Source organism: Ictidomys tridecemlineatus, chromosome 2 (assembly GCF_052094955.1).
Source record: "Ictidomys tridecemlineatus isolate mIctTri1 chromosome 2, mIctTri1.hap1, whole genome shotgun sequence".
Lineage (NCBI taxonomy): Eukaryota > Metazoa > Chordata > Mammalia > Rodentia > Sciuridae > Ictidomys > Ictidomys tridecemlineatus.
Window position 1 is genome coordinate 17,894,482 of NC_135478.1, and position 27,504 is coordinate 17,921,985.

Here is a 27,504-nt window from a genome sequence, read left to right on the forward strand (position 1 = left end):
TGAGATGCTAAACAACTCAATGAGACCCTGTCTCTCTGAATGAAACACAAAATAGGGCTGGGGATGTGGCTCAATGGTCAAGTGCCCCTGAGTTCAATCCCCAGTATCAAAAAAAAAAAAAAAAAAAAAAAAAGATTCTGAGAGATTAAGTATTATGCCCTGGAAAGCAAGTAGCAAATTTAAGATTTGAATCCAAATCTATTCTGACTAAAAAAACCTGAGTTTTCTCAGTTCTATCATGGATTTGATCAGCATATATAGAGAGATAGGAGAGAGGAAAAAGCATTCCGGGTGAAAGGATCAAAATAAACCCAAGTTAGAAGAGGGTGAGCCAAATCTGGCAGAAATGGGCAGGGGATGGGAGCGTACTTACAGAAAATAAAGTTAGAAAATAGATTATAGAGAGGTTAAGAATTATAGAGGTTAAGCCAACTAATGTGGGCTTGATCCTATAGGAAGTGGAAATTGTACCCTAGGAAGTAGAGGATGAAATTAAGATATCTGGAAGATGAGCTTCAGCAGAGCAAGGATGGACAAAGAAAAAGTATGGCATAATGTAGAAAAAAATATTTAGTATTTCAAGCACTTTAACATTTAAATAATCACTGTTCAACAAATTTGTTTAAAAAAATTAACCAAACTATCTCTTTTGTATGACACTTTCTTAAAATACATCTCCAGGCACCTTTAAAAAATGGCTACTGTGTCCTACCAATTCTTATGTAGGTCAGCAACCAATTCCACATCCAGATGCATCCAAAAGAATACTCTTTGGTCAGAGGCCACATTTAAAAACTGAACAGCAGGACCAAAAAAAGGAATAAAAACAGAGATTTCAACTCACAAGCCCGCTAAAGTAAAACAAATTGGTTTAAAAAAAGAGTTCTATCCTCACATTTATAAGAAGTACTCAAAACTTAAGGACTGATAAATCAGAAAATGACTTTCACATAACCCCAAATTTACTTTTTTACTGAAACAAATTTATAGCTTCTATTTTCACATAAATCAATACAAAAGCATCATTCTCATCATTTAAGGACCAAATTTCCTTTCTCTTTTATGGATATAGAGGGTGTTGTTTGTTTTGAGGTCTGGACTGGTGAAATTTAGTGCTTTGGCAGCTCAAAAACAATCAACAAAATTCTAAAGTTCTCTATCTTATTCAATCTTTGCCACAGGAAAATTCAACTGTATCCTGTAACCTAACACTGAGCTGCATTAAACCAAGGCTCCATATTGCTTAAACACATTTGAGACCTGGTGTAAGATCACATTAAACCCTTCAATGCCTATCAGATAGACAACAATAACCCAATTCACCAGCAAAGCACATGCAACACTGGCCTAGCCAGTTACCTAGTCAAAGACATTTCAACTTTTTGATCACTTTGCAAACAGGAAATGGGAGAGAATAAGAAAAGGTGAAGAAAATGTGAAGGGAGGTGTGCAGCTGGGGTTTTCAAAGGGATTATTATAAATGGGAGGGGCAAAGGGAGTGAAATGTAGAAAAAAGTAGTCACCTTTTCTGCAAAATACATGACATGGAGTAGATATCTTCCCACCCAATGCTGCACCCCTAAACTCTGAACCTTTCAGAAAGTTATTAGTGAGCCTGAGGTTCTTGGGAGTACAAGAAGTGCCCAAACCATACCTCCTCATTTTCCTGCAAAGGAAATGTGATACCTATGCCTAAGTACCAGGATATTTTAACATACAGAGGGATGGATAAGCTTGCTCTCAAAAATTACATTTGATTCTGCTGTCAAAAACATTCCCAGACTACCAGATTTTTAAATAGCCTAGAGGCAAAGTATTAAAGTGAGTAGAACAAAGTTATTCCCAGACAAGAAAAGTGCAGACGCTGAGGGTAATACTAAGGGGAAACACATGCATATTATTTATCCAGGACGAGCCAAAGCCCTTACAAACAACTATTTTAAACTCTTTAACATCCAGGGCCTCTTTCTCCCAAAGCCCCAAGCATTTGTCTTCACCAAAAAGTCAATTTGCAATGTCCAGACGGTAGAGATTAGCGAATGGCTGTCAGCAAAGACTTAAGGACCTGCTTACGCTACAGTTGTGTAAAATTTAAACCAAAGTAAACTCCTTCCAGACCTTAAAAGAAGTACTGACCGTAAATTTCTTTTCCTGCACCCTAGAGACCCGTCAAGCAGCCTTCGACGTAACCAAGAGAAAAGTGTTATGTGGACTTTAAAACGTTACTATAAACTCACTAAATAAAGGAAAACCTCTTTTTTCTTGGCTAAGCCATAAGGATAAATTGGGCCAAGAGCTCTCTTTTAAAAGGAAAAAAAAAAAAAAGTGGGGAGGAGCGCCCAGAAGGGCCGCGTAGTCACGAGGTCCAGGAGAGCTGGGAGCCGGTCTGCAGCTCCGCTCCCCCGCGGGAGCCGAGGCCGAGAGGGCCCAGAAAGGCCGGCAAGATCCGTGCTCCCGCCCTGGAGACAGGGGCTGGGGGACGGGTCTCTCCCGGAGACGCCGGCCCGCACCTGCCGCCCCCAGGCCCTTTCTGTCAACACCATAGCCGCGGAACTCACAGCTTCAGCCGCTCGTAAGTCGTCGCCGCCATCCTGCAGCACCAATTCTCCCTCTCCGTTCCGCCGGCTCGCCCTGAGCCTCACCACCACCTCCGCTACTGCGCTACCGGTCACCCTGGCACTCCAGCCACCGCGCCCGCCTCACCCCACCCCTTTGCCGCCCCGCGGGAAAGAACGCAAGCGAACGGGAGGCGACGGGGGACAAACAAGTATGCGAGTTGGAGCGTGAGAGACACGCCCCCTGATGCGATGGATTGGATTGCGTCGAAGAACGCCGTGACGTAGCGTCTGCGGATTGGTGCGGCGTGTTCGTTGGGAAAGGCGGAGCCGGCAGCTCAGCGCCGGAGCCACGACACCGACGCAGGGATGGGAACGAAGAGCTGGTGCCAGGAAGCCTGTTGAAACTGCGTCAGCGGTGATCAGCTGCACAGTGAAAGCTCCGCTAACACGGGCCAGTGGCGCAATGGATAACGCGTCTGACTACGGATCAGAAGATTCTAGGTTCGACTCCTGGCTGGCTCGGCGTGTGCTCTTTTGCGACGTTTGTGTTTGATAGGGAAGGGTCCTTAGAAAAGAATTATGAGTAAAAACTGTGAAGGTCAAAGTCTTGAATTGCCCCATGAAACTCTCTTTTAAGCCGTGTTTGAAACCTAAAGCTGTCTGAAATGGTTTGCAAATTGGAGAGCGCCCTCATCTTAAATGATGCACACGAGGAATCCTGGTAAAAATATATATATATATAAAATCTAAGTCCAGTACCTTTAGGAAAGCACACCTGAGAGGTGGCGATTTGGAGTGAGGGGCTTGCAGGTTACCTACCGATGACGCAAAAAACGCCTTTTAGGACACCGTATTTTCCTCCAAGGAGCAGAAACCCCCGTACCGACGTGAGAAGGGTTGCTGCGCGGGTTTCCCGAGGTGGGTGGGCTCCGGTTCTGCCCGCGCTAAGGAGGAACCACCGCAGTGCGTTTGCGGGCCGCGGTGCGGGTCCGCAAAGCCCTCGGAGTCTCCCGCCCTGGGCCGCCCAAACCAGTCTGGTTCCTAAACTAAATCGGGGAAATTTTAAACCTTGGTCATTTTACAGTGAGAAGACCGCCCCCGCCCCGACTAATCTAGTATATCACCCCTTATTTTACAGGTTCCCAGATACGAGACCTGAGAAGGCCCAAAACGTTTGCGGCAGCAGGGAGCCTTGAACCCCCGGAGTGGCTGCCTTGAACACTGTATGAACCAATTACTCCAGGATCAATTAATTTCTCCCATCATAACGTTGTTTCCCCCTGAGGAAATTATAGAAAAAAAAAAAGTAAAATACAGAATATTATTGAGAATAAAAATAAGGCGGGGGCTGGGGATGTAGCTCAGTGGTATCGTGGCTGCTTAAACATACAACCAAGGCACCAAAAATAAATAAAGCAAATTCCTACTCTGTGATTATTACTATTAACATTTTCTGTTGCACTTTAATAGGGATTTACCTACACACACACACACACACACACACACACACACACCCGCCCCCACAGGGTCTCATTTTGTATCCTTTAGCTTTTTGTCTGAGATTTAAAGCCATGAAATAGTCTTGGAAGATGTTCTATCAAATAACTAAATATTTTAGGAATGTGGGTTGTTGCCAGCCTGACACTTTTTTTTTTAAGCATTCAATGAAGTTTAACATCAGTTGGTAGCATTCATCTCTATGAAGAATGGAGAAGATCAATGTGAATGAAGCCAGGGGGGCTGCACTGTCTGCTGCAATGTCTCTCACTTGCCTTCTCTTTAACACTTATTTGGAGCTCCTTAAGTTAAATAATGTTGTGTGTGTGTCAAATTTGACTTGCCATTGATTCCCCTCAACCTGCTGGTTAGGGAGGCTCTAAGTAACCCTTGCAAACAATTCATAAAGGCCGGTTACAAAGAGAAGGTCTGACAAGAAGGGAGATCCCTTTCCAAGATGCTGGCAGCATCCTCTAACTCAGCCTTCCTTCTGTGAGTCTTCTCTAGTCTGGAAAATAATTTCTGAGGAACGGCTTGTCAGTTGGAACTGTTTTTTTTTTTTTTTTAAATAAAAGGTGATTTATTAGATTGGCTTACGGTATCAGAAGCTGGACAGTCCCCAAATGGCCTGCACACCAGAGAGCCCGAGGAACCAATCAGCTTAACACTTTATAAAACTGATACTGTGTTGGATTATTATGTCTTATAAATTTCTAGATGGAATAACCAGGTGAACATTTTTAAGATCCATTTCGTGGACATTTTAAAGATTTTTGGTACATATTTTCAAATTGCCCTCTGGAAAGATTAAACCAGTACACACTTCAATCAAAAGCATCTATTTCCATGCATGCTAACCAACACTAGATTATTTTTATGTATGTAAATTGGATAGCTGCATAAAATATGAATATAAATTGAATCATAATTCAAAATTTTCATAATTGAAAAATGAAACTTCCTTTACATTATTTCTTATTATTTTCTTATTAATTTTTTTCTTGCAAATATGACTTTTTAATGTATTAAGGATATTAACTCTGGCTATCAATCACATTATAATCTTTTTACCAGTTTATTATTTATCTTTTCCTTATAATATTTTTTAAGGAGGTAGCTTTTTTTTTTAAGAAAGAGAATTTTTTAAATATTTATTTTTTAGTTTCGGCGGACATAACATCTTTGTTTGTATGTGGTGCTGAGGTTCGAGCCCGGGCCGCACGCATGCCAGGCAAGCGCGCTACCGCTTGAGCCACATCCCCAGCCCTCCTTATAATATTTTTTAACCTAATTTTTGCTTTTATTAATTCAAATTTGCTAATATTTTGTTTCTATCACATGTACTTTTTTAATATTTATTTTTTAGTTGTAGTTCTCAATACCTTTATTTTATTTATTTATTTTTATGTGGTGCTGAGGATTAAACCCAGGGCCTTGCGTGTGGTAGGTAAGCGCCCTACCGCTGAGCCACAACCCTAGCCCCTATTACATGCACTTTTTAAAAATTTTGTATTACTTTTTCTTAAATTTAATTCATTTCTAATTTATTTTGTTGATTATCCTGATGTAAACATATTAAATCTTAAATACTATCACACTTAACTGAGCCATTACTTCATGCAAGATATTGCTTTAAGCCCTTTTATTTGGACCAATTCAATCAACCCTTAAAACAATCTCTTATGTTCAGTTACCTGTTTTTGTTGTTGTTGTTTGGTACCAGGGATTGAACCCAGGGGTACTTAAGCACTGAGCCCTATCCCCAACCCTTTTTATTTTTTGAGACAGGGTCTTACTGAGTTGCTTAGGGCTTCACTAAGTTGCTGAGGCTGGCCTCGAACTTGTGATTGTTATCCCCATTTTTTACAGAAGAGAGAACTAAATTTCCTTAAGGTCACTGAACAGTTAAGTGGAGAAGACTGAGGGCTCTTGAACCCAAGGCTTTCCTGGCCTAGGGGTCACTGTACCCAAGAAGGCAACCCATGAACAGGTTCAGGTCCTGTGCCCTGACTGAGCATGGATGGCAGTCACATACTACTCTACCCCCTTCACTGGCCATAAGAAGACCTCATTTCTAGTCCTGATAATTCTATTCACCAGCTCTGGGCTTCTGGACATTTCTTCCCCTTTAATAAAAGGGATTGAAGTTGTGGTATGTTTCTTGGGTTTTAAGAAAAGAATACTTCCAGCTAAAGGGCCACTGCCCTCCAGAGAGGACCTGTCCAGTTGCTCTGAACATGTCTTCTTCACCATTTGGCAACCATAAACCAAGGCCTTCATGAACATTTAGTGACACTGAGAGAGAATCCAGTTAGGATTTTTAAAAGCCAGATAAGCCAAAATAAGACTCTTAAGCGGGGCTGGGGTTGTGGCTCAGTGGTAGAGTGCTTGCCTAGCACGTGCGAGGCCCTGAGTTCGATCCTCAGCACCACATATAAATGAATACATAAATAAAAAACAGAAGATCTTTAAAAAAAAAAAAAAGACTCTTAAGCACAGCAGTGTTCAGGATAAGCAACCATCAAGGATGGGTAAATGTAAATTGACGTCTGTCGCCGAATCTTTCCTATAATAAATTGTTACTTATACAAATATGAACATTTTATAAAATCTGCCAGGGCCTTCTCATGCAGACAGTCCAAGCTGCAGATTATTGCACCATCCAGATGATCTCTATAGCTCCCTTCTTGTCTAATTCCCACTTATAGACCTTGGATCCATTTTGTCTTGTGGAGTCTGCCTTCGTGCCAAATCCCCAAGTTCCCTCATTTTTCACTCCTTCAGAGACCTGTTGTTCCCACAGCCGCCTTTCTCCAGGATTTGGATCAGTTGGAGGAGTGGAGGGAGGGGGTGGGTAGGTAGCAGCAGTGTTTTCTGCTGCTTTACAAGCTCAGAGGTATCACACAACGAGGACTTCTTCTAGAAGGGTCATACACCTGGGGATGTCACATGTCTGAGAACTTCTAAACCAGACCGGACCTCTTGGATTTTTTTTCCCCCATCACAGTATGACATCTCACTTTTTTAACACCCAGATTCTAATTGTGTTTACTATATATGATACATTTCTGTTTTCAATCCAGGAAAAATGTAAACCCCACTTTTAACAATGCTTGAAAAAAAGGCACCTAGTATCCTAGGGAAACTTTCATTTCCATCCTAAAAAAAAATATTCCTTTTTTTTTTTTTTTAAGAGAGAGGTGAGAGAGAGAGAGAATTTTTTAATATTTATTTTTTAGGTTTGTTTTTTTTTTTTTTTTTTTTTGGCAGATACAATATCTTTGTTTGTACGTGGTGCTGAGGATCGAACCCGGGCCGAACGCATGCCAGGCGAGCACGCACTACCGCTTGAACCACATTCCCAGCCAAAAAAACATATTCTGTTGGAGTCTGAATAATGCTGTCCATCAAGATGTCCATGCCCTAATCCCCAAGATCTACGACTATATCTTATCCAATAATGCAAGGGGGATTTCGGCTTAAGGATCATGAGATAGTAAGATTATTTGGGATTATTTGGAAAATCCCAATATAATAAAAAGGTCATTATGATAAGGGGGGGGGCGTGATCAGAGATGGGCAGCCTGACTACAGAAGCAGAGTTACAGAGCTGGAGTGGTGCCACCACAAGCCCTGAAACACGGAGAAGCCGGAAATGGGCAAGGATGCATTTTCCCCCAGTGCTTCTGCATCAAATGCAGATCTACGACAACCTTGATGTGAACCCAGAGGACCCATTTCTTCAGAATTGTAACAAACTTGTGCTATTTTAAGCCACTGAGTTTGAGGAATGACTCTACAGTAGCAACAAGAAAACAACAGAGTCCAACAGCAGTGATAAGCTGCTCCTAGTAGCCATTTTAGGGCCTGTGTGGCTTTATTGAATAAATACACTGAAGCACAACTGATTAACCCCTCAGCAGACAGAGTGGCCAAGATAGGCCACTCTGCATGAAGCTACTTGGGATGGCATACTGGTCCTGCTATTTACTGAGCACTCACTGAAGAGTTATTTCACCATCCATGTCTCTCAGATGTTCATAAAATGAGGGATGATAGAGAATATGGAGTCCTTAAAATAACATTTGGGACATGGTCCCCACAATTAATGTCAGCTATTATGTTGCAATCATGGAATTTAGAACCAGATCAGATTTCCTCTCTGCTTCAGCCCCCAGGTGCATGAGGCTAACTCATGCTTGCTCATAACTAAGTTATCTTCTCCCAACTTTGGGGTGGATTCTGGGGTGCCATATTGGTAGAAAGAAATTAGGTGTGACAGGAGCATTTGCATCATAGAAATCAACACACATTTGGACTTGGGATATGATTCTCCAAGGCCTTTCAGATTCCAACGCTATTCTTGTGAGCATAGGCTCCAACTCCCTTAGTTCCAGACTATCTTTTCAAGGATGTTAGTATAGTGAACAGTTGTGAATGATTGTGTCTCTCCAGAACAAAGATCAGGCAGACTCAATGCTCATTATAAAAGACAGGGTTTCCTAAGCATCTGGTGCCCCTTGTAATGCAACCCACCACATGTACAGGTATTGCCTGATCCTCTTCATGGAGCCCTGTAGAAAACAGGGCTCAGTAAACAATTCCAAATGCTGATAATCAGGCTACTACTATTGCTATTAGTAATAAACTGTCTTTTGTCCTGATCTGCAAGTTCCATAACTTCTGCCAGGATCCAGGAAACCATGCCATGCTAATTTATTAGCTTTAAGAAGGTAAAATCTCAGGCTCTTGAAACTCGTGTGTTTCTTAAAGAATCCAGAGTTCTAAAAGGGTAAAACCCAGGAGTAAAAACACTGTCAACACTGTCACATTATTCCACACACAGAAAAGGCCCAGTGAACACTGTTATGTTGGAGAACACTTTAATAGCCTACAAATTGATTCAGTTGTATCGTTGCAATACTTTGAATAATTTTATAGTAAAAGAAGACACACAGAGGAAAATAATTTTCCTATACAGCAAGACTTTCATATCTATATGGAGATTTCCCACATCTGTCCAGTTTTGGCTCAGAACACAAAAGATACCTAGTACATTTTTACTCATTTTGTTGTTGTTATTTTAAAGTTACTTCAAATACTAACTAGGAAATTCGGACTGATTCTTTTTTGGGGGAGTGTGTACTGAAGATTGAAGGCAGGGAGCCCTTAACCACATCCCCACCCTTTTTCGTATTTTATTTAGAGACAGGGTCTTATTGAGTTGCTTAGGGGCCTTGATAAATTGCTGAGGCTGGCCTTGAATTCATGATCCTCCTGCCTCAGCCTCCCAAGCCACTGGGATTACAGGTATGCACTGCCCCCTCCTGGCTTAGGACTGATTCTTGGCAAAGGAAAGTACAAAAATAATTTGGTTTCCTGGCAGACAGAATTTTAATAAGTGCCTGCAGCAACCACTATTTGGGGTAGAGTCCCACACCCTTTCTCTGCAAGGTACTATCAACCTTGCAGCATGCACTCACACGGGCATAGAAAGGGCACATAAAAGCAGCCTTTAGTGGAGCGCAATGGACTGTGAATTCCGAATAATTCTCTTAAGTCCTAACAATCCTGTTTTTCATCTTGTAAGTGTGACTCAGGCCCCCGGAAACAAGGCGAGGACAGCCCTTGAAGGCGATCAGCGTGCCTTGGTTATTCTATCAGCCACCCAGGACTCAAAAGCAGAACCTCAGAGGTTCTCAGTTGCAGGACAGCACACTCAAATAGCAATAACTGAGAAGTGGAGAGAAGTGGAGTCTGAGAAGTGGAACTGAGACGTGGAGTCCCCATCCACGGCCTCATGCTAGGAAGGAATGCCCTTCTTCAGTAAGAGATAACAAAGAGGACGATCTCCATCTCGGGAGGAGAAAAAGTGAATGAGAGAGAATCCCTACATGACAGACCAAACTGGGTTATCAGACTTTTATAGATCACCCAGGTTGCTTTTGACTCAAGTGAGCAGATGGAAAAAAAAGAGAGAACCAAGATAGAGTGCAAAAACATCTCAAGGCGAAATGACACAAGAGAGAAGGATGGAGGCTCACTTTGGGGTCTGGGATCAGGCCTTCATCCTCCTTGTTTTATCTAAAGTCCAAGAACTGTCCAGGAAACCAAAAAGGTTATTTTCTCTAACTTTCAAAGCAAATTTATTCATCATGTTTTTTTTCCTATATGCCCATAAATACAACCCCATTACAGTTCTATTGGACCAATAATTTATTTAAAATACAGATAGGCCAACATCTCTTCATGGCTTTTCACGCAAGGGCCTGAGATGGAGACAGACAAAACTAATTCAAGATCCCTACCAGTGCCCTTTCCAGAGACTGGACAATCAGAAGTCCACTGCTAGGATTTCTAGGACATCTGGAAATTACCATTGTACTTTTCCCACAACATAAAATGAATCTGCAAATACATCTGAAATACCTCTATCAAGGCCACTTTAAAAATGTCATTCAAAATATTAATCTAAGGGTTTTAAACTAATCATTCCATTTGCAAACAAATCCCTGCTACTTCTGATAGTGATTCCAACACAATTTTCTTCACTCTGCTTGACTCAAAAGTGGAGCAAAGGTGTGCCGGCAAGGCCAACATTAGGGGACAGAGCTAGGTTAAGACCTAGTGGCTCACTTTGTTCCCCACCAGCCCTGCCAGAGCCAAGCTGGATGGCTTGTTCAGAAGAGAGGGGCCCAGCCTCAGGGTCCACACCACAGGCCCAAGCATTCATGGGCTTTCAGGAGGCACAGCCTGGGACCAGGAACTGAGGAGTGCCATCTGGCCAAAGGAAATGGAAAAGACAATCCCTGGTGCTGATTCTGTGCTTCTCACCCACAATGGCTGCCAATGAGTCCAAACATGGCCCACAGGTGGAGCCAGGCCGGGTGAACAGTCTGCATTCACTTGTGCCAGCAATACCACTGACCACTCTCCACAGCCCACTCTGGGTGTGAGGATAGGGCTCTGCAGAGTACAGAGTCCAGAGCCATGCCCTGCTCTGGCTGGCAGCAGGAAGACACCCAGCAATCTCATCACAGGAGAAGAGGGCAAATGGTAACCAGTCTTTTTTTTTTTTTTAAAAAAAGCTTCTCCCATTTGAATTATCCTCTGGCCTCAGCAGCCTTGGAGTGAACTTGGAGGGCAAATTTTGCATTTTCAGGTGATCTTGAAATCTTGCCAATGTGTGGTCCTCTTCCAGCTCTGGCCACCTGGGAGCCAGTATGCTGAAATGCATAAGGCCATAGTGCCGAATTTCCATCAGCTCTATTCCCAGCTGCTGTTTAGTTATGATCACACTACCGTGACCAGCTGGAGTCTGACATGTGAAGCCAGCGATTCCTAACACACCCAAGGAGGTATCTGAGTCCAGTGTGGTGGCCAAATCCCTCCTAAAAATGCAATTTGGGTGAAGCTCTATCTGTGAGGTATTTTTGTGTGTGTGAAAGACTAAAAGTGGACAGAAACAATTAAAAGAAAAAAAAAAAAAAAACAGGCCAAAGCAGTGTACCTTATGTTGGTTTCTTCAAACATAATGTCTGTGCCCAGAAGTAGGCAAGAGGGAAAGCCCTGAAGTAAATATATTAACTCACCCCAGAAGCACTGCCTGCCATGCCAGCTCACAGATCTCACACACACAAAAACTCTCCCTGCTTCTAAGGAGTTCTCTCTCTGCAATGTGGGCAGGACGTTCAAAAAGGCCTTCGTTAAATTAGCTAAAATAGGTGCCAGACATGTTCCCACATGGGATCCAGAGACTTCCTTGCAGGAATGGCTCCAAAGTCACAGACTCTCCAGAGCCCTGAGAAAAGAAAACAACACAAATAGGTGGGCAAAAGGGTCCTGGTGCCTGCACCAAGGTCTTCTCCCAAAGCATGTTTTACCGGGACAGGGCAAGCCTCCATGGGGCCCCCAAATATCACACCCTGCCTTAAGAGAGTGAGGACTGGCAGGGGCACAGAATGCTGTGAGAGCCCAAGGAGGAGCCTGGTTCCCGAGTCTGGAACCTGGGCTCTGATGTACTAAGCAAATACTTCTCTGGACACAAAGCACGGATTAGAGCTTCCTTCTCGCCATAATGCGATTGAAGTTTGCAGCCACTCTCAGCAGTACTGAATCTGGGACAGAAAGCAGTCTTCAATCCTGCCTTGGAGGTGCACATGTATGAAGGGGTGACCGGGTGAAGGCACCTTCCTATCGGAGGGGAAGGGCTGAATGTCTTGGCCGCTGAGCTGTCACTTCAGGACACCCTGGGAATGTGATCAACACAAAACTCTCCTCCTGAAGCGGGAACTGTTGGCTCACACCGTGGAGTGGCTTCCCGAGTCACCTGACGAGGGCGTGACAAGGAGAAAAGCACTTAGGAAAATACATACACCAGACAGGCAGTGCGCCCACCTCCCTGGTTGAAAGAAAGGAACCCCACACATGCAGGAACTCACCCACCCGTTCTCCTCCCACCCCAGGGACCACCAGAAGTAAAGCACAGATGTCTCCGAGTGCAGCCCTGGCCCCTCACCCCCACCAGGAGTTCCGGGAGTGGCTCTGGCTAGAAGTGGTGCTGGTGGAGGGCTGCCGACGAGGGGCCTTTCTCCAGCCTCTTGACGTGGCATGAGTGACAGAACAGGTGGTCCTCCAGGGGATAGCAGCGGTGACCATCTTCATCATTGAGCTCCAGACCACAGTCCTGGGGGACAAGGCAAGAACGTCCAATGAAAGCAGAACAATACTGACCGCGAGACTGACATCAGGCCACCATCCCAAGCCAGCAGGGGGCACTGTTTCCCAGCTATCCCCAGTGAAGACTTGTCCAATCTGGATGCCACTGGCTACAGGTCACTACAGAGCACCTGAAACGGGGCTGGCTGGAAAGAGCACGTGCTGACAGAGCAAATGCACACCCATTTCCATGGCTCAGGACAAAAGGATGATGGAAAATCACCTCGTGGATGACTTTTTATACTGACTACGCGTTGAAATGATAATATTTTTAGATCTACTAGGCTGAATAAAATTATTGATCCCAGGGGTGGTGATATAGCTCAGTGATAAGAATGCTAGCAAGCATAGGCCCTAGGTTTGATCTCCAATACTGCCCCCCCCAAAAAAAAATTGATCCCACTTCCTTGTTTAGACGTTTCAAATGTGCCTACTGGGAAACTGGGAGTGATACACCCAACTTGAACTTGTGGCACTTATCTCTCTACTGGACAGGCTGGTCTGGGATGGGCAGAGAGGATGGCTGAGCAAACATCTTCACCCTCTTCTCCAGGGACCTGGAGTATCATTGGCCAGGCGTCCCACCGGTTCCTTCAGTTCTTCAATGGGTGTCACCTTCACTCCCTGCCCTCCCCAGCAACAGTATCACAAAGTGAACCTAATCTCCTGTGGGAATCCCACTGTCAGCCTTCAGGGGGGCTGGTGAGTAGGGACCTCTGGCTTCCCTGGCAATCATTAGGCACCCTAGTGGCTCATTCAGCCTGGCACATGACATGGGGCAGGTGAGCCTCCACTGGCCTCCATCCATGCCTGTTTCCAAGAGGGGTTTCTTCACGATTTCCAGGGCATAGCTCAGAACGGAGATTTTGGCAGATGGAAAAGCCTGTGTGCTGGAGGGAAGGGAGTCTCTTCCCTCAACCACACACCTGTCTGATGACCTGGTCCCCACACAAAACCTGAGACCCACACTCCAACTGACCCTCCTAGCTCTGCAGCACCAGGGAAAACAGCTTAGGTTTCAGGACTTGCCAGCTCTGGATGTGTAGAAAATGATCAAGACCTTCACACCCGAGCACCCGTATCTTCCCCGTCTGCTCCCACGTTAGCTCTAGAGGGCAGACCTTACCCATAACCTCACGACCCTCAGTAACCTAAGTGGCTTTCCTCTTGGACTTCTGAGATGGGCTTGGGGGCCACGAGGGAGGGGCCTACCTCGCAGTGGTAACACTCCACGTGGTAGTCTCTGTCCATGGACACGACACGGATGGTCTCATCGGAGCCCTGAGCCCAAAGAAAAGCAAGACATGTGGAAAAGGCCAGTTAAGGGCCCAGTGGATGCCAAGGGCCATGGAGTGGGGAGCAGAGAGTGTCCTGGGGTAACACAGAGCTGCAGCAAAAACTAACACTTGAAGGAGAAAGAATTCGCTGAGGAGGTAGGAAGTGGGAGGGGCAATATCACCTTGTGGAGCACCGGAGTCAACAGAGAACAAAAAGGCCAACAGGGACATTTAATTGTTTTAAAAATGAAAAAAAGAAAAGCTTTTCTGCTCATCTGCTAATCTAAGCATCAAGTAGGGGAGTTAGATCTGGTTGTGGGATGAACAGGCACACGAAGGGCATGGGGCTGGGAAAGCCAGGCCACGAGAAAGGGAGCAATGCTCTTTGTCTCATAATTGGGATTCTGAAAGGTATAAGGACAGGACACAGAATCTTGTGACTGACCCAAGGGAGATGCCCAGGTCCTAGAAGACCCAGGAACATGTGTGAGAAAGCATCTTACCTCAGGTGGAAGGATGGGAAGCCCACAAGCTGCACACTTGGGGGCCAATACCCTGGGGAAAAACAGAGAAGCAGAAAAATGTACTTGTGTTGTTTCTAGGAGGCGAGGCCCCGAATAAGGCTGGCACCAGGAGGCTGCGAGGAGCCACCTTTTGCCCAGGCTTCCCTGGCACGTCCCTCTAGCCCTCACCGGAAGAATGTGGATCACAGCTCTGTGGGACACGCTTCAGTGTTGCTTTGGGATTGTTCCCAGCTATAACAAGGACATCTGAATAAAGACTAACCTGGCTCTTCGCTCCCTTTGTGATGCCTGGTACAGCCCAGTAAACCCAGTGTGGTAGAAACCAACCCTGACTTGGTGCCTGGCAAAGTTAGATAAAGCTGGAGCCACAGGACTTGGTAGCTTGGTGGAGTCCTCCCGAGACCAGGAAGCTGGTTACAGGGTTTGTTGACACTGTTCTACTTTTTCACTAAAGAGATGTTTCAACCAGTTCCTATCTGCTGGCATCTACTGACCTCCCAGGGCCCATGCTGTACCCTCAAAGCCATTAAGCCTTTGCTGACTCTGGACAAATGGTACAAGCTACTATAATCACGGTCGTTTCCACTCTCTGCTGAGTTCAGTGTGGCCTACTGTGTATGGTTCCCGTCTGCTCCCTCCCTCCTTACTTGTGGTAATCTCGGACACAGTAGATCTTGTTCTCCGAGTCCACGGTGAAGGGGACCCCGTCCAAACACTCGTTACAGATCACACATCGGAAACAGCCAGGATGGTAGGACTTCCCCAGGGCCTGCAGGATCTGGGGGCACAAAGGAGGAGAGGCAGAGACTTAGTGGAATTCCAGGGAAGGAAGGGACAGTGGGAGAGAGAGAAGTGCTCTGGGCGGAGGGGTCACATATTCAGTCACTCCATGTCACAACCCATCCATGGGCTGTGTGTGTGTGCGCATTGGAGATATATGATGGGATGGGTCTGGCGCTGCATGCTGATTGGGCTGTGTGATATAAATGCACCTTTTCTCTTGTTCTGCCTGGGATCCCACATAGCACCTGAAATGGGTGAAACTTGCCAAGATGTCAATCAATCTGCTGACCACAAGACATCACAAAGCAAGACTCCACCTTTGAAACCCTATCTCCTGCTTTCTTTGGTGAAGAACATTCCATCGAAGCTCCTCTATGTGTCCCTCCTATAAAATAGAGAGATTCCAGGTGCATGCTCTCTTTCCAGTGCTGTCCAGCATGAAGCTGATCCTTAAGGTCAAAGAGCCATCCTACCCTTGATCTTAGAAACTCATGTCCGTGTGTTGTGTGGTTTCTTCGCCGTTTTCTTAGTTTACTGCCGCAGCCAGCTCCTTTGAACCCAGCTCATCTCGCCAGCCCAGCCACCTGGCGGGAACTCAACATGGAGCAGTCTCCCCCAAGAGTTTCACCTGGTTGGAGGTCAAGGGAGCCCAGGGATGGGAGGGCTGGTCTGTTTCTATGTATGGACAGGAGTGGATCCATCAGAATCCTTCTCCTGCAACCTCTCAGGGTTGCTGAGCAGGGAGGGAATTGGGGGGACTCCTTTCCAATCCCCACCCACAGCAGGAAACTCTTTCCTAGAGAGGGATGCTGGGATAGGGCTGAGCCAATCCCAGGGCCAAAAGCCACCACAGAGAAGCAGGAAATGATGCAAAGCTGAGGCACAGAGGGATTCCTCACCAATTTGGCAAGCGGCAATTACATGAGAAAATGAAAGGTAATTTAACCGGAAACGGCCATTTGTGGGGAAAAACCTTCTAACTTTAGCTTCTTGGGTGCTCCTCACGTGTGGCGTGACTCCGCAGTATGGTAATCAAGAAGCCCCAACTCAAGCCTCCCGGTTATCTCACATCCAAGTGTAAAAGCAAAGTCCCCTGGTGGCAGCTGTTTTTAAACACAATGAAGACAAATACCCACAAACCTCCTTCTTCTCAGCATCATTTGATCTGGATATGACACCTGGAACTGCTAACGCCATCTTGAAACCAGGACGCAGGCAAGGGGAGGAGGGTGGGTACGGAAAGAACACCTTTGGGGAGATCAGCAAGGAGCTGAATTAACTCACCCTGGGACCCCTTATCTCCAAACTTCACGGCTAAAACAGATGTTCTTAAAGTGTGGTTCCCTGAACCCACAGCTTCAGCATTACCTGGGAACCTGGTAAAAATGTATATCCTCAGACTCCATCCTGGATTTCCTGAATCAGAAACTGTGGGGCAAGTTCTGTATTTTAATAAGAGGACTCTGATGCATGCTAAAGTAAGGAACCATTGGTTAAAATAAGTCTGTGTTCTCCTGTAATTTATAGTTGAAAGCAACTTCACTGACTCGATAGATTTGTCTCTGCAATTACCTGGGCCACAAAACAGCAAAAACAATCTATACAAGTAAGGGAGCTCACAAACACCCATGTGCAGAGAATGTACAGGCGGCCACCTGTCCCTGGCAGTGGAAGCCATGAAGGAAACCTCACACAGGCTGAAGAAAAGGGACTGGAAGAGTTTAGTCAGGACATTATGAGACCCTGGGAAAGACATATCATGTTTCAGCTCCTTGAACTGGAAGCAGATAATTCTACACTGCACACACTCTAGCCAGAGTGGCAAGAGGTGGACTTTGTGCTCTGCTAGCTCACCTCTGAAAGCTCAGCTTTCACACTTCCTCATTCCCTCCTGGGTTTCACTACCTCAGAGGCCCCTCTGGATCCATAGTAAACTGCCAAAGAGGAAGAACAACTGCTGGGCTTTCAAAGTCCATTTGGCAATTCGGGCCTTGGAATGCATTTCCTCTAGACTAATGCTGCCTTGGCAGAAAGAGATCCTGAAATTAATTGAACCCATGATGTGCCTAAAGCAAGATTGTAAAAAAAAAAAAAAAAAAAGTTATTTCATTCCATCTTGGCTAGCTGTAATAATTCTGGTATGTAAGACTATGTCCTATTCCAGAATATACCCCTTTATTAACAAAGAGGGATATGAACAATTTATACAGAGTTGGACCGTTGAAGCTCTGCTATAGAAATAAAAGTGGTATCTGAAAAAAATCTTTCAGTGTGTTATAAAAATTCTTGGCAGCAGTCAAGGGTTCTGTCTTTAAAATCCAGGCTTACTACCAGATAGATGTTCACCAAGAGGTTTTGAGTCTTCAAAAAGACCTGGGAGACTGCAGGTCCAACTTCCATGATCCCCTAGAGTAGAAACCATCTCCCCAAATCAAGTGCTCCCCTTCCTAGATGCATACGTTGACCCTTACATCAAGAAATGGGGAATACTCCCCTCCCCAATCAGGACTGGCCTGTGACTTCATTTGATCAACAGAATAAGGAAGAAGTGATGTCCTGAGATTTTGGAGTCTGGGACTTAAGAGAACTGGCAGTTTCTGCTTCCTCTACCTTTTATGAGCCTGAACCAAACTACAAAAAGATCAGAGTCCACATGGGGAGTAGCCTAGGGGTGAGAGGTCATCTCAGAGGTTCCAGTTCAAGTGTGCCACCAGCTGAACAAAGCTAAGTGACTCCATCCAATGTCATGGAGAGCAGAAGAATCACCCTGCTGAGCCCCGACCTAATTCCTGATCCACAGTATCCTGATAAATAATAAAACACTGTTGTTTTAAACCACTAAGTTTTGGGGTGGTTTATCATGTAGCAATAGATAAATGATATAACTTAAGGCCCAAGAAGACTTAGGACACCTATAAGTAGGAACAGGGAATAATAGTACTCATTTATTTGGACAATGTTGACCTCATATGCAGTGGGTTTGTCAGAAGAACTCTAAAAACGAGGACACATTCTGCAGAAGAAATGGAGCCCTACAGAGTCTGGCAGGCAACTGGGGAAGGTACATGGCTCCTACATGCCTCCCCCTGAGGAAATAGGTAGAGGGCCCTGTTCCCCAGGAAGGCCCTGGCCACTAGTGAGGACATGGCTAAGCAGGCTAAGCTCTGGTGCAATGTATCAATACTTCATAGCCACAGGTATTCTTCATGAATAGTGAGGACTCTGTTTACTGTTGTTTTATGAATGTTAGTATATAACCAGCAGAATGAGTGTTTACATCCATCAAAGATGCACAAGAGAGTTCCCACCAGCATCATGCATGGAAAAAAAAAAAAAGAAGAAAAAGAAAACACCCCAATTCCCATCAATTCCATACAATGGGATTCTACCTTGCAACAAAAATAAATGAAGGACCAAAAACACATCCCTAAGTGAGGAAAGACAGATTCAAAAGCTTCTATGCTCGCCGGACACGGTGGAGCACGCCTGCAATGGCAGCAGCTCAGGAGGCTGAGGCAAGAGGATCTTGAGTTCAAAGCCAGCCTCAGCAACAGCAAGGCACTAAGCAACTCAGTGAGACCCTGCCTCTACATAAACAAAATAGGGCTGGGGATGTGGCTCAGTGATAGAGTGGCCCTGAGTTCAATCCCCAGTACCCCCCCTAAAACAAAAATGAAACACATCAACATCGAAAGCATCTATGTTCTACAATGCTCCTTTTATGATGTTTCAGAACCAGCAAAACATTAGTGGCAATGGAAGCCAAACAGCAGTCGCCACTGTGGAAATAGGATCTCAAGTGGAAGATGGCAAGAGGGACTTTCTGGGGTTCAAACAATGTCATGTATCTTTATCTGGGTGGTGATTATGTGGGCAGGTACACATGTAAAAAATTCATCAGCCACACCCAAAATTTGCACACTTCACTCTGAGTTACTTCTCGATAAAAAGGTTAAAAAAAAGGAGTAATGATTGGCAATTCTCTTCTCCAGAATGGAGCTGATGGATCATGAGAGAGAGGAATTTAATGCTTTCCAACTAAAGTATGTCACACAATCATTTCCTATGATCAACAAATTAATTCTACTGTCTGGGGAGTTAATGACAGGCCCCCAAACCTGTCTTAGGAGCTTGAGCTGGACTGAATACAGGGGGAAAAAAACAACCCTATTCAACTGATTTTCTGCACTCAACTTCAAGTAGGCTGAGATTTCTGCAGTAAAACCAGGCTGCATTTGGCATGTACCTGAAATGCCACCAGATCACAGAGAAAATCAGAGGGCCAATGTGATCCAAACAGTCCAGTGAAGGAGAGAACAAGATCAGAATCAACACTGTGCAGTCTGAATGATTAAAGCTGCAAATATTACAAAAGCCAACAACGTGGGTTCTATTAGGGAAGCAGGCTGCACTTCACCGGGTCTTCTTTTAATAAAACCAGCCGAGGCCACCAATCAAGATAATAAGCACTGTGCTCAGTTATTAATTTCTCCCCCCCGCCACTGCCTCCTCCTCCCAAGATGCTATGATCTTGTTCAGCTGATCTGACTCACCATGTCCATGATCAGATGTCCACAAAGAAAACACCTGTCAGCAGACTGCTGGAAGCCAGAGTACTGCAGAAGAAAGGGAAAAGAAGTCAAACCCAGGCTGGGTGGATGAATCAGCCACTTTCCCACCAGACCAGAGAGTCATAAGCAATTTATGAGAACGATGTGTCACTCTGGGCAGGAATCTGTCATTTTACCCGAGAACAACGGAGCCATTCACTGAGTCAGGAGCTATCTTCTGCCACAAAAGCCACTAAAAATACTAATACCACCACCCTAATAGCAGCTGTGCTGGGCACCTACTGTGTGCCAGGCTTTATGTAAAGAGCTTGAATTCCTAAATGCAGAGGTTCTCAAAGAGGAGTTCCGGAGCATCACCCCAGGAATAAGGGCTACCCTGGCATCTCCAGAAGATAGCCAGGGCTTCTCTGTCCAGCAGTGTGGCCTCCCAACAGAGCTGAGCAGTGCAGAGAACCCACCTCCTACTGTCTAGGTCCCCCCCAGGCTCTTGGCCCTGTGCCTCTCTGGCCAGCACAGGGAGGGGAAGCTGGGTGACATACTCACCAGGAAGTCTTCCTCACAAAACACTTTGCCGTTTACAAAATAAAAGGCTTTTCCTCTCAGCTTCCGGCCTAAGGTAAAAAAACACAAAGACAGCGTAAAAAGAGAAATGCTAATGTGCAATGAGAACAGAGTGAAAGGAAAGGCGATATCTTTTTTTTTTTTTTTAACAGAAATAAACACACGTACCAAAAAAAAAAAAAAAAAGGAAATGCCAACTGCCAATAAGTTTCCAGTTACTAAAAGATGCCATGATTCTCAGCCATGGGCAGGCTGAGACCAAAGGAAGGGTCCCCTGGAAACTGCCGTTTGGTATGAAGCCCTGAGAGCTGAGGGAATCACCCTATGGCCAACTTCTGGACCTCTGCTCTGCTTAGAAAGGAGTCAGAAACCCCAAGCAACAGGAGGACAGAGGCACACACTGGAACGGGGTGCCGGCAACAGTGTCTTACGAAGCTGCAGTTTCCCACTGGCTTTTTTTTTTTTTTGGTACCGAGGACTGAACCCAGGAGTGTTTAACCACTGAGCTACATGCCTAGCCTTTAAAAATATATTTTATTTACAGACAGGGTCTCACCGAGTTGCTTAGCACCTCTCTAAGTTGCTGAGGCTGGCTTTGAACTTGTGGTCCTCCTGCCTCAGCCTCCTGAGCTGCTGGGATTACAGCTATGCACCACCACGGCAGCCAGCACGCCAATATTTATGACAGCCACTTTGACATGTTCTCCGGGGGATTCTTGTGACAACCTACCAGGGAATTCTACAAATTGGTTAACTTTATTTCTTCTGAGTTGTAGAAAACATACACTGTTGGAAGGATTTTTTTGTTTGTTTGTTTTCTCTTGATCTAAATCTGGTGGGTGGGAGTGGGAAAAATTCAAAAGCATCCTGACTCCTTAGACGTGACTTTGGTTTCCATGAGGCTAAAAAACTGACAAGAAAAACATACTTTAATTACCCCTTTAGTGGTATGTAAGAAAACACAATGGAGCTGGGCACAGTGGCACATGCCTATAATCACAGCAACTCAGGAGGCCACAACAGGAGGACCCCAAGTTCAAAGCCAGCCTCAGCAATTTAGCAAGGCACTAAGAAACTCAGTGAGACTCTGTCTCAAAATAAAACATAAAAAAAAAAAAGGGCTGCGGATGTGGCTTAGTGGTTAAGCACCCCTGAGTTCAATCCCTGGTACCAAAAAACACAATGGTACTGCAGGCACACAGGGCCTTTATGGAGACCCCAGATGACTCCTCAGCTGTGCTGGCAGATCTGGGTGCATTTCCAGTACTGAAGCTGAGTGAATTCTCAGCACTGAATAAAATCAAGCTACAACATGAAAACAAAATCTCCAATGTCCAAATATTATCAGCAATGAGACTCAGAAAAAGCCCTGGACAAACTGCCCTTGCCTCCTGCTGTCCAGAGCAGGCACAGCCGCACAGGGCACATGAAGAAGGGATGTAGACAGAGGCTTGGTGGAGCTCAGGAAGGACCCTGAGAACATTCACACAGAGGAAAAGCCATAACAGAGGAAATAAACTTCACTACAAAATCAAACACCTCCGGATGGATTGTGGCCCTGTACATCTCCTCTCCAGAAGGCCCTGCCCTTCCTCGGTCTACAGACTTTCTGAGCTGTGCTATTTGTTGTCAGATCTAGGGTTGCCTCAATGCTTCCCAACCCTGCTACTGGTTCCAGAGAACTTTTAATACTCTTAAGTAGAGGCTGCATTCCTTGAGGGTATCACTGATTTCCAGCCAGCTCCACACTAGAAGGGTTTGGCAAAGATCTCAAGAGTGCAGTAAGCATTGCACTGGAAAGGCCAGACACGGATCAGAAGATGACTACACTATATCCAAGATGGTATTGATATCTAAAACATAGCCAGGCGCTATATGATGCACACCTGTAATCCCAGTGACTCAGGAAGCTGAGGCAGGAGAATAAGCAAGTTTGAGGCCAGCCTCAGCAATGGAGAGAGGCCCTGTCTCAAAAAACAAAAAGGACTAGGGATGTAGCCAGTGATAAAGTGTCCTGGAATTGAATCCCCAGTCCAGAAGGGAAATAATTATATACATATACATCTATACATCTATCTATCTATCTATCTATCTATCTATCTATCTATCTATCTATATACACACACACATATATATAATTATTTTCTACCTATAGTATATATATATACACATACACTTATATCATGTAAAGAATGATTCTTTATGTCTTCATATGATAAACATTCTTTATATATACCATACTAAGAAGGCTAACAAATCAATAAGAAAAAATAAAATGAGAAAAATGAGCAAAAGAAAAAGAAAGAGTATAGAAAAGAAAACCTGTTAAACCTTGGGTAACAGGCAAGGTTATGAATAAAAACCTAATATCCACAATATAATAAAAAGATGTTCAATCCGACCAGCAATCAGGATAATGCAAATTAAGGCCACAGATTCTATCTCACTCCCACAGATTCACAAAAATGACTAAATCCAACAACACATCATGGTGATGCTAGTGCAAAGGTCTATTGGGACAACCCTGAGAACAATTTGTCAAGAGCTAAAAATTCCTATAACCTATAGTCCATTGCCCTTGAGAAGATCCCCACATGCGCAAAAAGAGGCGTACGTGCAGATGTTCATGCAAAGTTGCTTACAGAAAAAAGAGAAGTGTCTTCCGTGTTTCCCAAAATAGAAGAATTGATAAACAAACTGAGAAAGAATTTGAAATTATATTCAATGGATATGATACTACTCAGCAGTCAATGTGAAGGAGCTAGATCTATACGTATCATTATTAATTGAACAAAAATTACGAATAAGGCAAATTTTCCAAACATACATCAATATGACAGTACATCTGTAAGCTCAAGCACACACACGTGAACTAGCACTAGATGTGTTTTACTGGCAGTTGTGCATGTGGAACAGTAGGGACACTGGGACTGGAAGGAGCCACGCTCAATCCATTACAGCAGCTGGCCCCGGGGGAAGCAAGGGATGGGGTGGGAAGGGCTACCAAGAGGATTTTCATCATCTATAACACTTTACATCCTTTATAAAAATATACAGAACCAAAATGACAGTGTATAAGTGTCTGTGTGATCCGGGTGATAGGTAAATAAGGGTTATTTCCCACCATACTTTCCTGTAGTTCTAAACACACACACATGCACATGTGCATGCACACACATACACCCTGTAGATAAAACACTACAATCAAAGATGATATCCAGCGAAAGAAAACATCTACACTACATGACAGAAAAGGATTTCACCTTAATATGCAAATAACTCAATAAATAGTACTATATGAAAAACGGGCAAAGAATGGGGAAAGACAAACCACAAAGGAGGTATGAAGACCAATAACTGGAAGGAAATCTTCAGCTTTCTGCATGATTTAAAAAGACTGAAAACTGAATGAAATACGGGGTGGGATAGGGCTCAGAGACAATGACCCTGTCTCTGAATAAAAAAATAAAAAGGGCTAGGGATATAGTTCAGGGGTAAGTGTCCCTAGGTTCAATCCAGTACCCTCCCCCCCCCAAAAAAAAAGATAATTGGGTAAGAGCTAATCTCCTGCCCTCAATCCATTCCCAAGAGCAAAGTGACAAGGACAGAAAAAGACTACATAATCAGAAAGTTTGAAAGCTTCACAACCAGAAGAAAAAACAGGTCACACATTGTTGATTGCAATTAAAGTCCAAGACTTCCCACAGAGATGAATCTTGTCCTGAAGAGCGGAGGCAGTGGGGCTGCAGTTTCAGATGGGACCACTAGAGGGAGCAAGGAGGGCACCAGGAACTCACACTGGACTTCCCAGAGCGGGCTGAGCCTCCTCATCCAATGTGAGAGGAGCCGACTGCTTCCAGGAATGGGGACTAGGAAGTGCTAAGAAATCTGAGCAGGAAACCATTTTTTGTTTTAATAGGGGGGAAGATGGCCTCTACTACAAAAATCACCAAAGAAATTATTCAACATGCAAAGCACTGAGTCCTCCAGCGTGCTCACATACGGACTATCGGGCTTTTTTACCTACTAGATCAACTTTAAGTGCTGGGGATTGCCATCACTGCATATTCTTCTAAACGACTAATGAGAGCATAAGGTGATTAACTCTCCTTGGAAGGAAAAACTCTAAAACGTTTATCCCTGACTCAGTGGGGCTATCTGGGACTCAACTTTGGAAAGGAATAAGAAATATGGATAAATATTTAAATATTTACTTAGATTTAAACCAGTGGCCTTAAAAAAAAAATGAACACCAAAGTGTGCGGCAGAAATAAGATATGCCATGGTGTTGGTATCATGGAGCAGGACAAGGATACAAAGTCCGGCTATGCTTCGAAATCACTCCCGAAAATCACTCCCAACTTTTAGGGTTTCCTTTTCTCCTCACAAAAATATGTTTGTTTATTCAGGATCCAACCCAGGGCCTCACACCTGCTGGGCAAGCATTCTACTACCGAGCTACACCCCCGACCCACAACAGGACACTTAAGTGTTAAATGTCTTTGTTTCATAAGTAAGGAAATCGAGGTTCACCCAAGTGCGGCGTGGGCAGGCTGGGAACTCAGGTCTGGGACTGAAGCCCACGCTTGATAAAGTACACCACGGGGCCATCCACCACGACGTAATGCTCTCTAAACACACACCTATATGCAGAATCCCACTTCTCTCTTCCTACCAGAGGATGGAGAAGAGAATTTTCATTATTTAAGGAGTTTTTATGTACTGACCCCTTTACTTACATCATATCACACTTAAGTCCCATGTACAAGTGTGTAAAAATTCCTTGTGAGGACACACATTTGGATATAATCTGATTGGTGACTGGCTCCCATCTTCCACCTGTAAACAGACTAAAATCTGTATATTTTTTGGAGAAAAGGCACACTGAAGGGTGAGGCCAGGCAGGGAACAGCAAGCAACCTGGCCTTGAGAAGAATGAAAGAAAAACACAGTGCTGGAGATGTGGCTCAGCAGTTGACCATCCCTGGGTTTATCCCCACTATCATGAAGGAAGGAAGGGAGGGAGGGAAGAAGGGAGGGAGATAAGACATGAACTAAATCCATGCTAAATCACTCCAGATCTCGCCAATGAAACAGACACCAACTAGCCTAGAAATCCCTGGCACTGCTGCCACTTGACTGAAAGTTCCATCAAGGACAGGATCCAGAAGATCCTCGCTAACATCTACGTTATAGCACCTAACCACCACTCGGTGGCACCAAATCACAGCCTGAACCAGGACGGACTGGGGCTGCACAAAACCCACTGAGAACTCCTGGCTGGCAGAGGAGGCGGGATGAGGCCAGCTCATCAATCTTCTGATATTGTGCCTCTGCATTTTAGCATCTGAACCTCACTGACTGTATTATGCTGGCGCTTTAGTGAATCTTCATTTTGCCAACAAGGAAACTAAAAGAGGTCAGCTGAACTTACCCACATAGCTAAAACTGAAAAATGTTGACATTCCAACCCAAGTCATTGCAGGGCAAAGTCCAGTACTGTCCACCCTGGGGACCACTGAGTTAGACTACCCCTCAGGCCTGTCTCTGAACCAGCATTTCCACTTGATACAATTCATCTTGGTCAAATCAAAGTTCTAAGACCTAGACTATGGCCTAGATAATTAGCCTCCAACAACAACAAAAAAAATGTTAGGGTAGAACTGTCAGAGTTAGATTTTTAAAATTCTAGTTTCAGAGTCACCCTGATTCCTGATTGTCCTTTTCCTATTATAACATGGTTTATGAAATATTAACTGATAAGCGCACACAGAATCAACTACAAAAGACACTTTCCATGGATGCAGCGAATGAATATTTTATATTTGCCTTCAGGGAACCTTCAGTCAAAAAGGAAAAAAAAAAAAGCATCTGATAAAGTCACTGTGGATTAATGAGGGACACAGCGAGGGTGGCACAGAGAGGCCAGCCATTTACTGTGACAAGTAAAACTGGACGTACAGTAATACCCACTATTTCCCCTTCCTTTGAGAAAGAGAAATGAGTTGTAACTTCACCGCAAATTTCAGTTCCCAAATCACCTCTCCAACAAGTAAAAATGCAGGGTTTTCCCAATCATGATCGAACTTCCTGAGAAAAGGAAGTAAAAAAAGTAGCACAACATCATCATCTACATTGTATTTTTATTGTCCTGTCACAATTAATAACCTCTACCTGTTACTTACAGTGGCTGCCAGTCACACAAAGCTATTTGCATATAAGCTGGATTAAAAGTTCAGTTCCAGTTCTTAAACTAGTACATTTCAAGTATTAGATGGCCGCTTGGGTCCAGATAGCTCTAGAATATTTGCATTATAGCACAAAATTCTACCCCATCTACTCCTTCAAACAGCTATTTCCAGGGGAGGTTAACTCTTAAAAGGCATTGCTAATAATAAAGCAACAGAAAGAAACCAACTGACTTGCTTTAGCTCAAATGAAATGGACATCCAACTTGGATTATGCAGGCTCACCTGTCTTGGTAAGCCAGGGAACATGGCAGAAAGGTGGAAAGTGGAAATGTACTCAGGCTTGGGGTCCAAACATACCTCTTCCCAGAAGACGACCTCGGCCTGTCACCTAACCCCTTCAGGTTCCTTGGCAGAAGGTATAGAGTAGGGCCAGGGCAGAACTGGGAATCACAGTCGGGAACCCAGCAGAGAACCAGCTCCTATTAAGTATCTGTCTTAAGTTACTATTGCCAGGGTCCCTTTAATGACCCTCAGTTTCCTCATATGTAAGCTACATGAGCTAAAAATCACAACCACTGTCATCTCCCTCTTTGTCCAAACCCTCCACGTCACTACTTCCTTCTCGGTTTATTTGTGGTAAAGGGCCTGGTTTGGAGGTTGTTTTATTTTAATTTCCCCCCTGTCAGATTTTATTTTCTTATAAAATGCAGTAATATAGAAAAATGAAACATAAAATCCAAGCCTCAATTATAGTTATTATCGACACAAAGTCACCATGACAAATTGTTATAAAACTTCCTAAATACCCTCCACCTCTGTGCTCC

At 44.4% G+C, this 27,504-nt stretch overlaps 2 protein-coding genes, 1 long non-coding RNA gene and 1 other non-coding gene across 4 annotated transcripts in view; 2 read left to right on the plus strand and 2 right to left on the minus strand.

The window, feature by feature from the left end:
• Sacm1l (SAC1 like phosphatidylinositide phosphatase) overlaps positions 1 to 2,697 on the minus strand; it is a 56,271-nt gene extending 53,574 nt beyond the window's left edge. Inside the window, exon 1 of the mRNA XM_005337895.5 lies at positions 2,559 to 2,697. Within this exon, the coding sequence (XP_005337952.1) occupies positions 2,559 to 2,590 (32 nt within the window). The 5' untranslated portion in view covers positions 2,591 to 2,697. The remainder of the gene's footprint in view (positions 1 to 2,558) is intronic.
• Positions 2,698 to 2,868: 171 nt separating this feature from the next.
• LOC110599450 (uncharacterized) lies at positions 2,869 to 3,992 on the plus strand. The gene is made up of 2 exons (XR_013434284.1): positions 2,869 to 3,059; positions 3,697 to 3,992. It is a non-coding gene; the product is annotated as an uncharacterized LOC110599450 (long non-coding RNA).
• Trnar-acg (transfer RNA arginine (anticodon ACG)) lies at positions 3,008 to 3,080 on the plus strand. Its single transcript has one exon. It is a non-coding gene; the product is annotated as a tRNA-Arg (tRNA).
• A 4,929-nt stretch (positions 3,993 to 8,921) lies between the features above and the next one.
• Limd1 (LIM domain containing 1) overlaps positions 8,922 to 27,504 on the minus strand; it is a 55,929-nt gene continuing 37,346 nt past the window's right edge. The window contains exons 3-9 of the mRNA XM_005337897.5: positions 20,472 to 20,539; positions 19,911 to 19,973; positions 15,222 to 15,352; positions 14,554 to 14,605; positions 13,986 to 14,054; positions 12,574 to 12,741; positions 8,922 to 12,384 (exon numbers count right to left, since the gene is read on the minus strand). Of these exons, the coding sequence (XP_005337954.2) occupies positions 12,604 to 12,741; positions 13,986 to 14,054; positions 14,554 to 14,605; positions 15,222 to 15,352; positions 19,911 to 19,973; positions 20,472 to 20,539 (521 nt within the window). The 3' untranslated portion in view covers positions 8,922 to 12,384; positions 12,574 to 12,603. The remainder of the gene's footprint in view (positions 12,385 to 12,573; positions 12,742 to 13,985; positions 14,055 to 14,553; positions 14,606 to 15,221; positions 15,353 to 19,910; positions 19,974 to 20,471; positions 20,540 to 27,504) is intronic.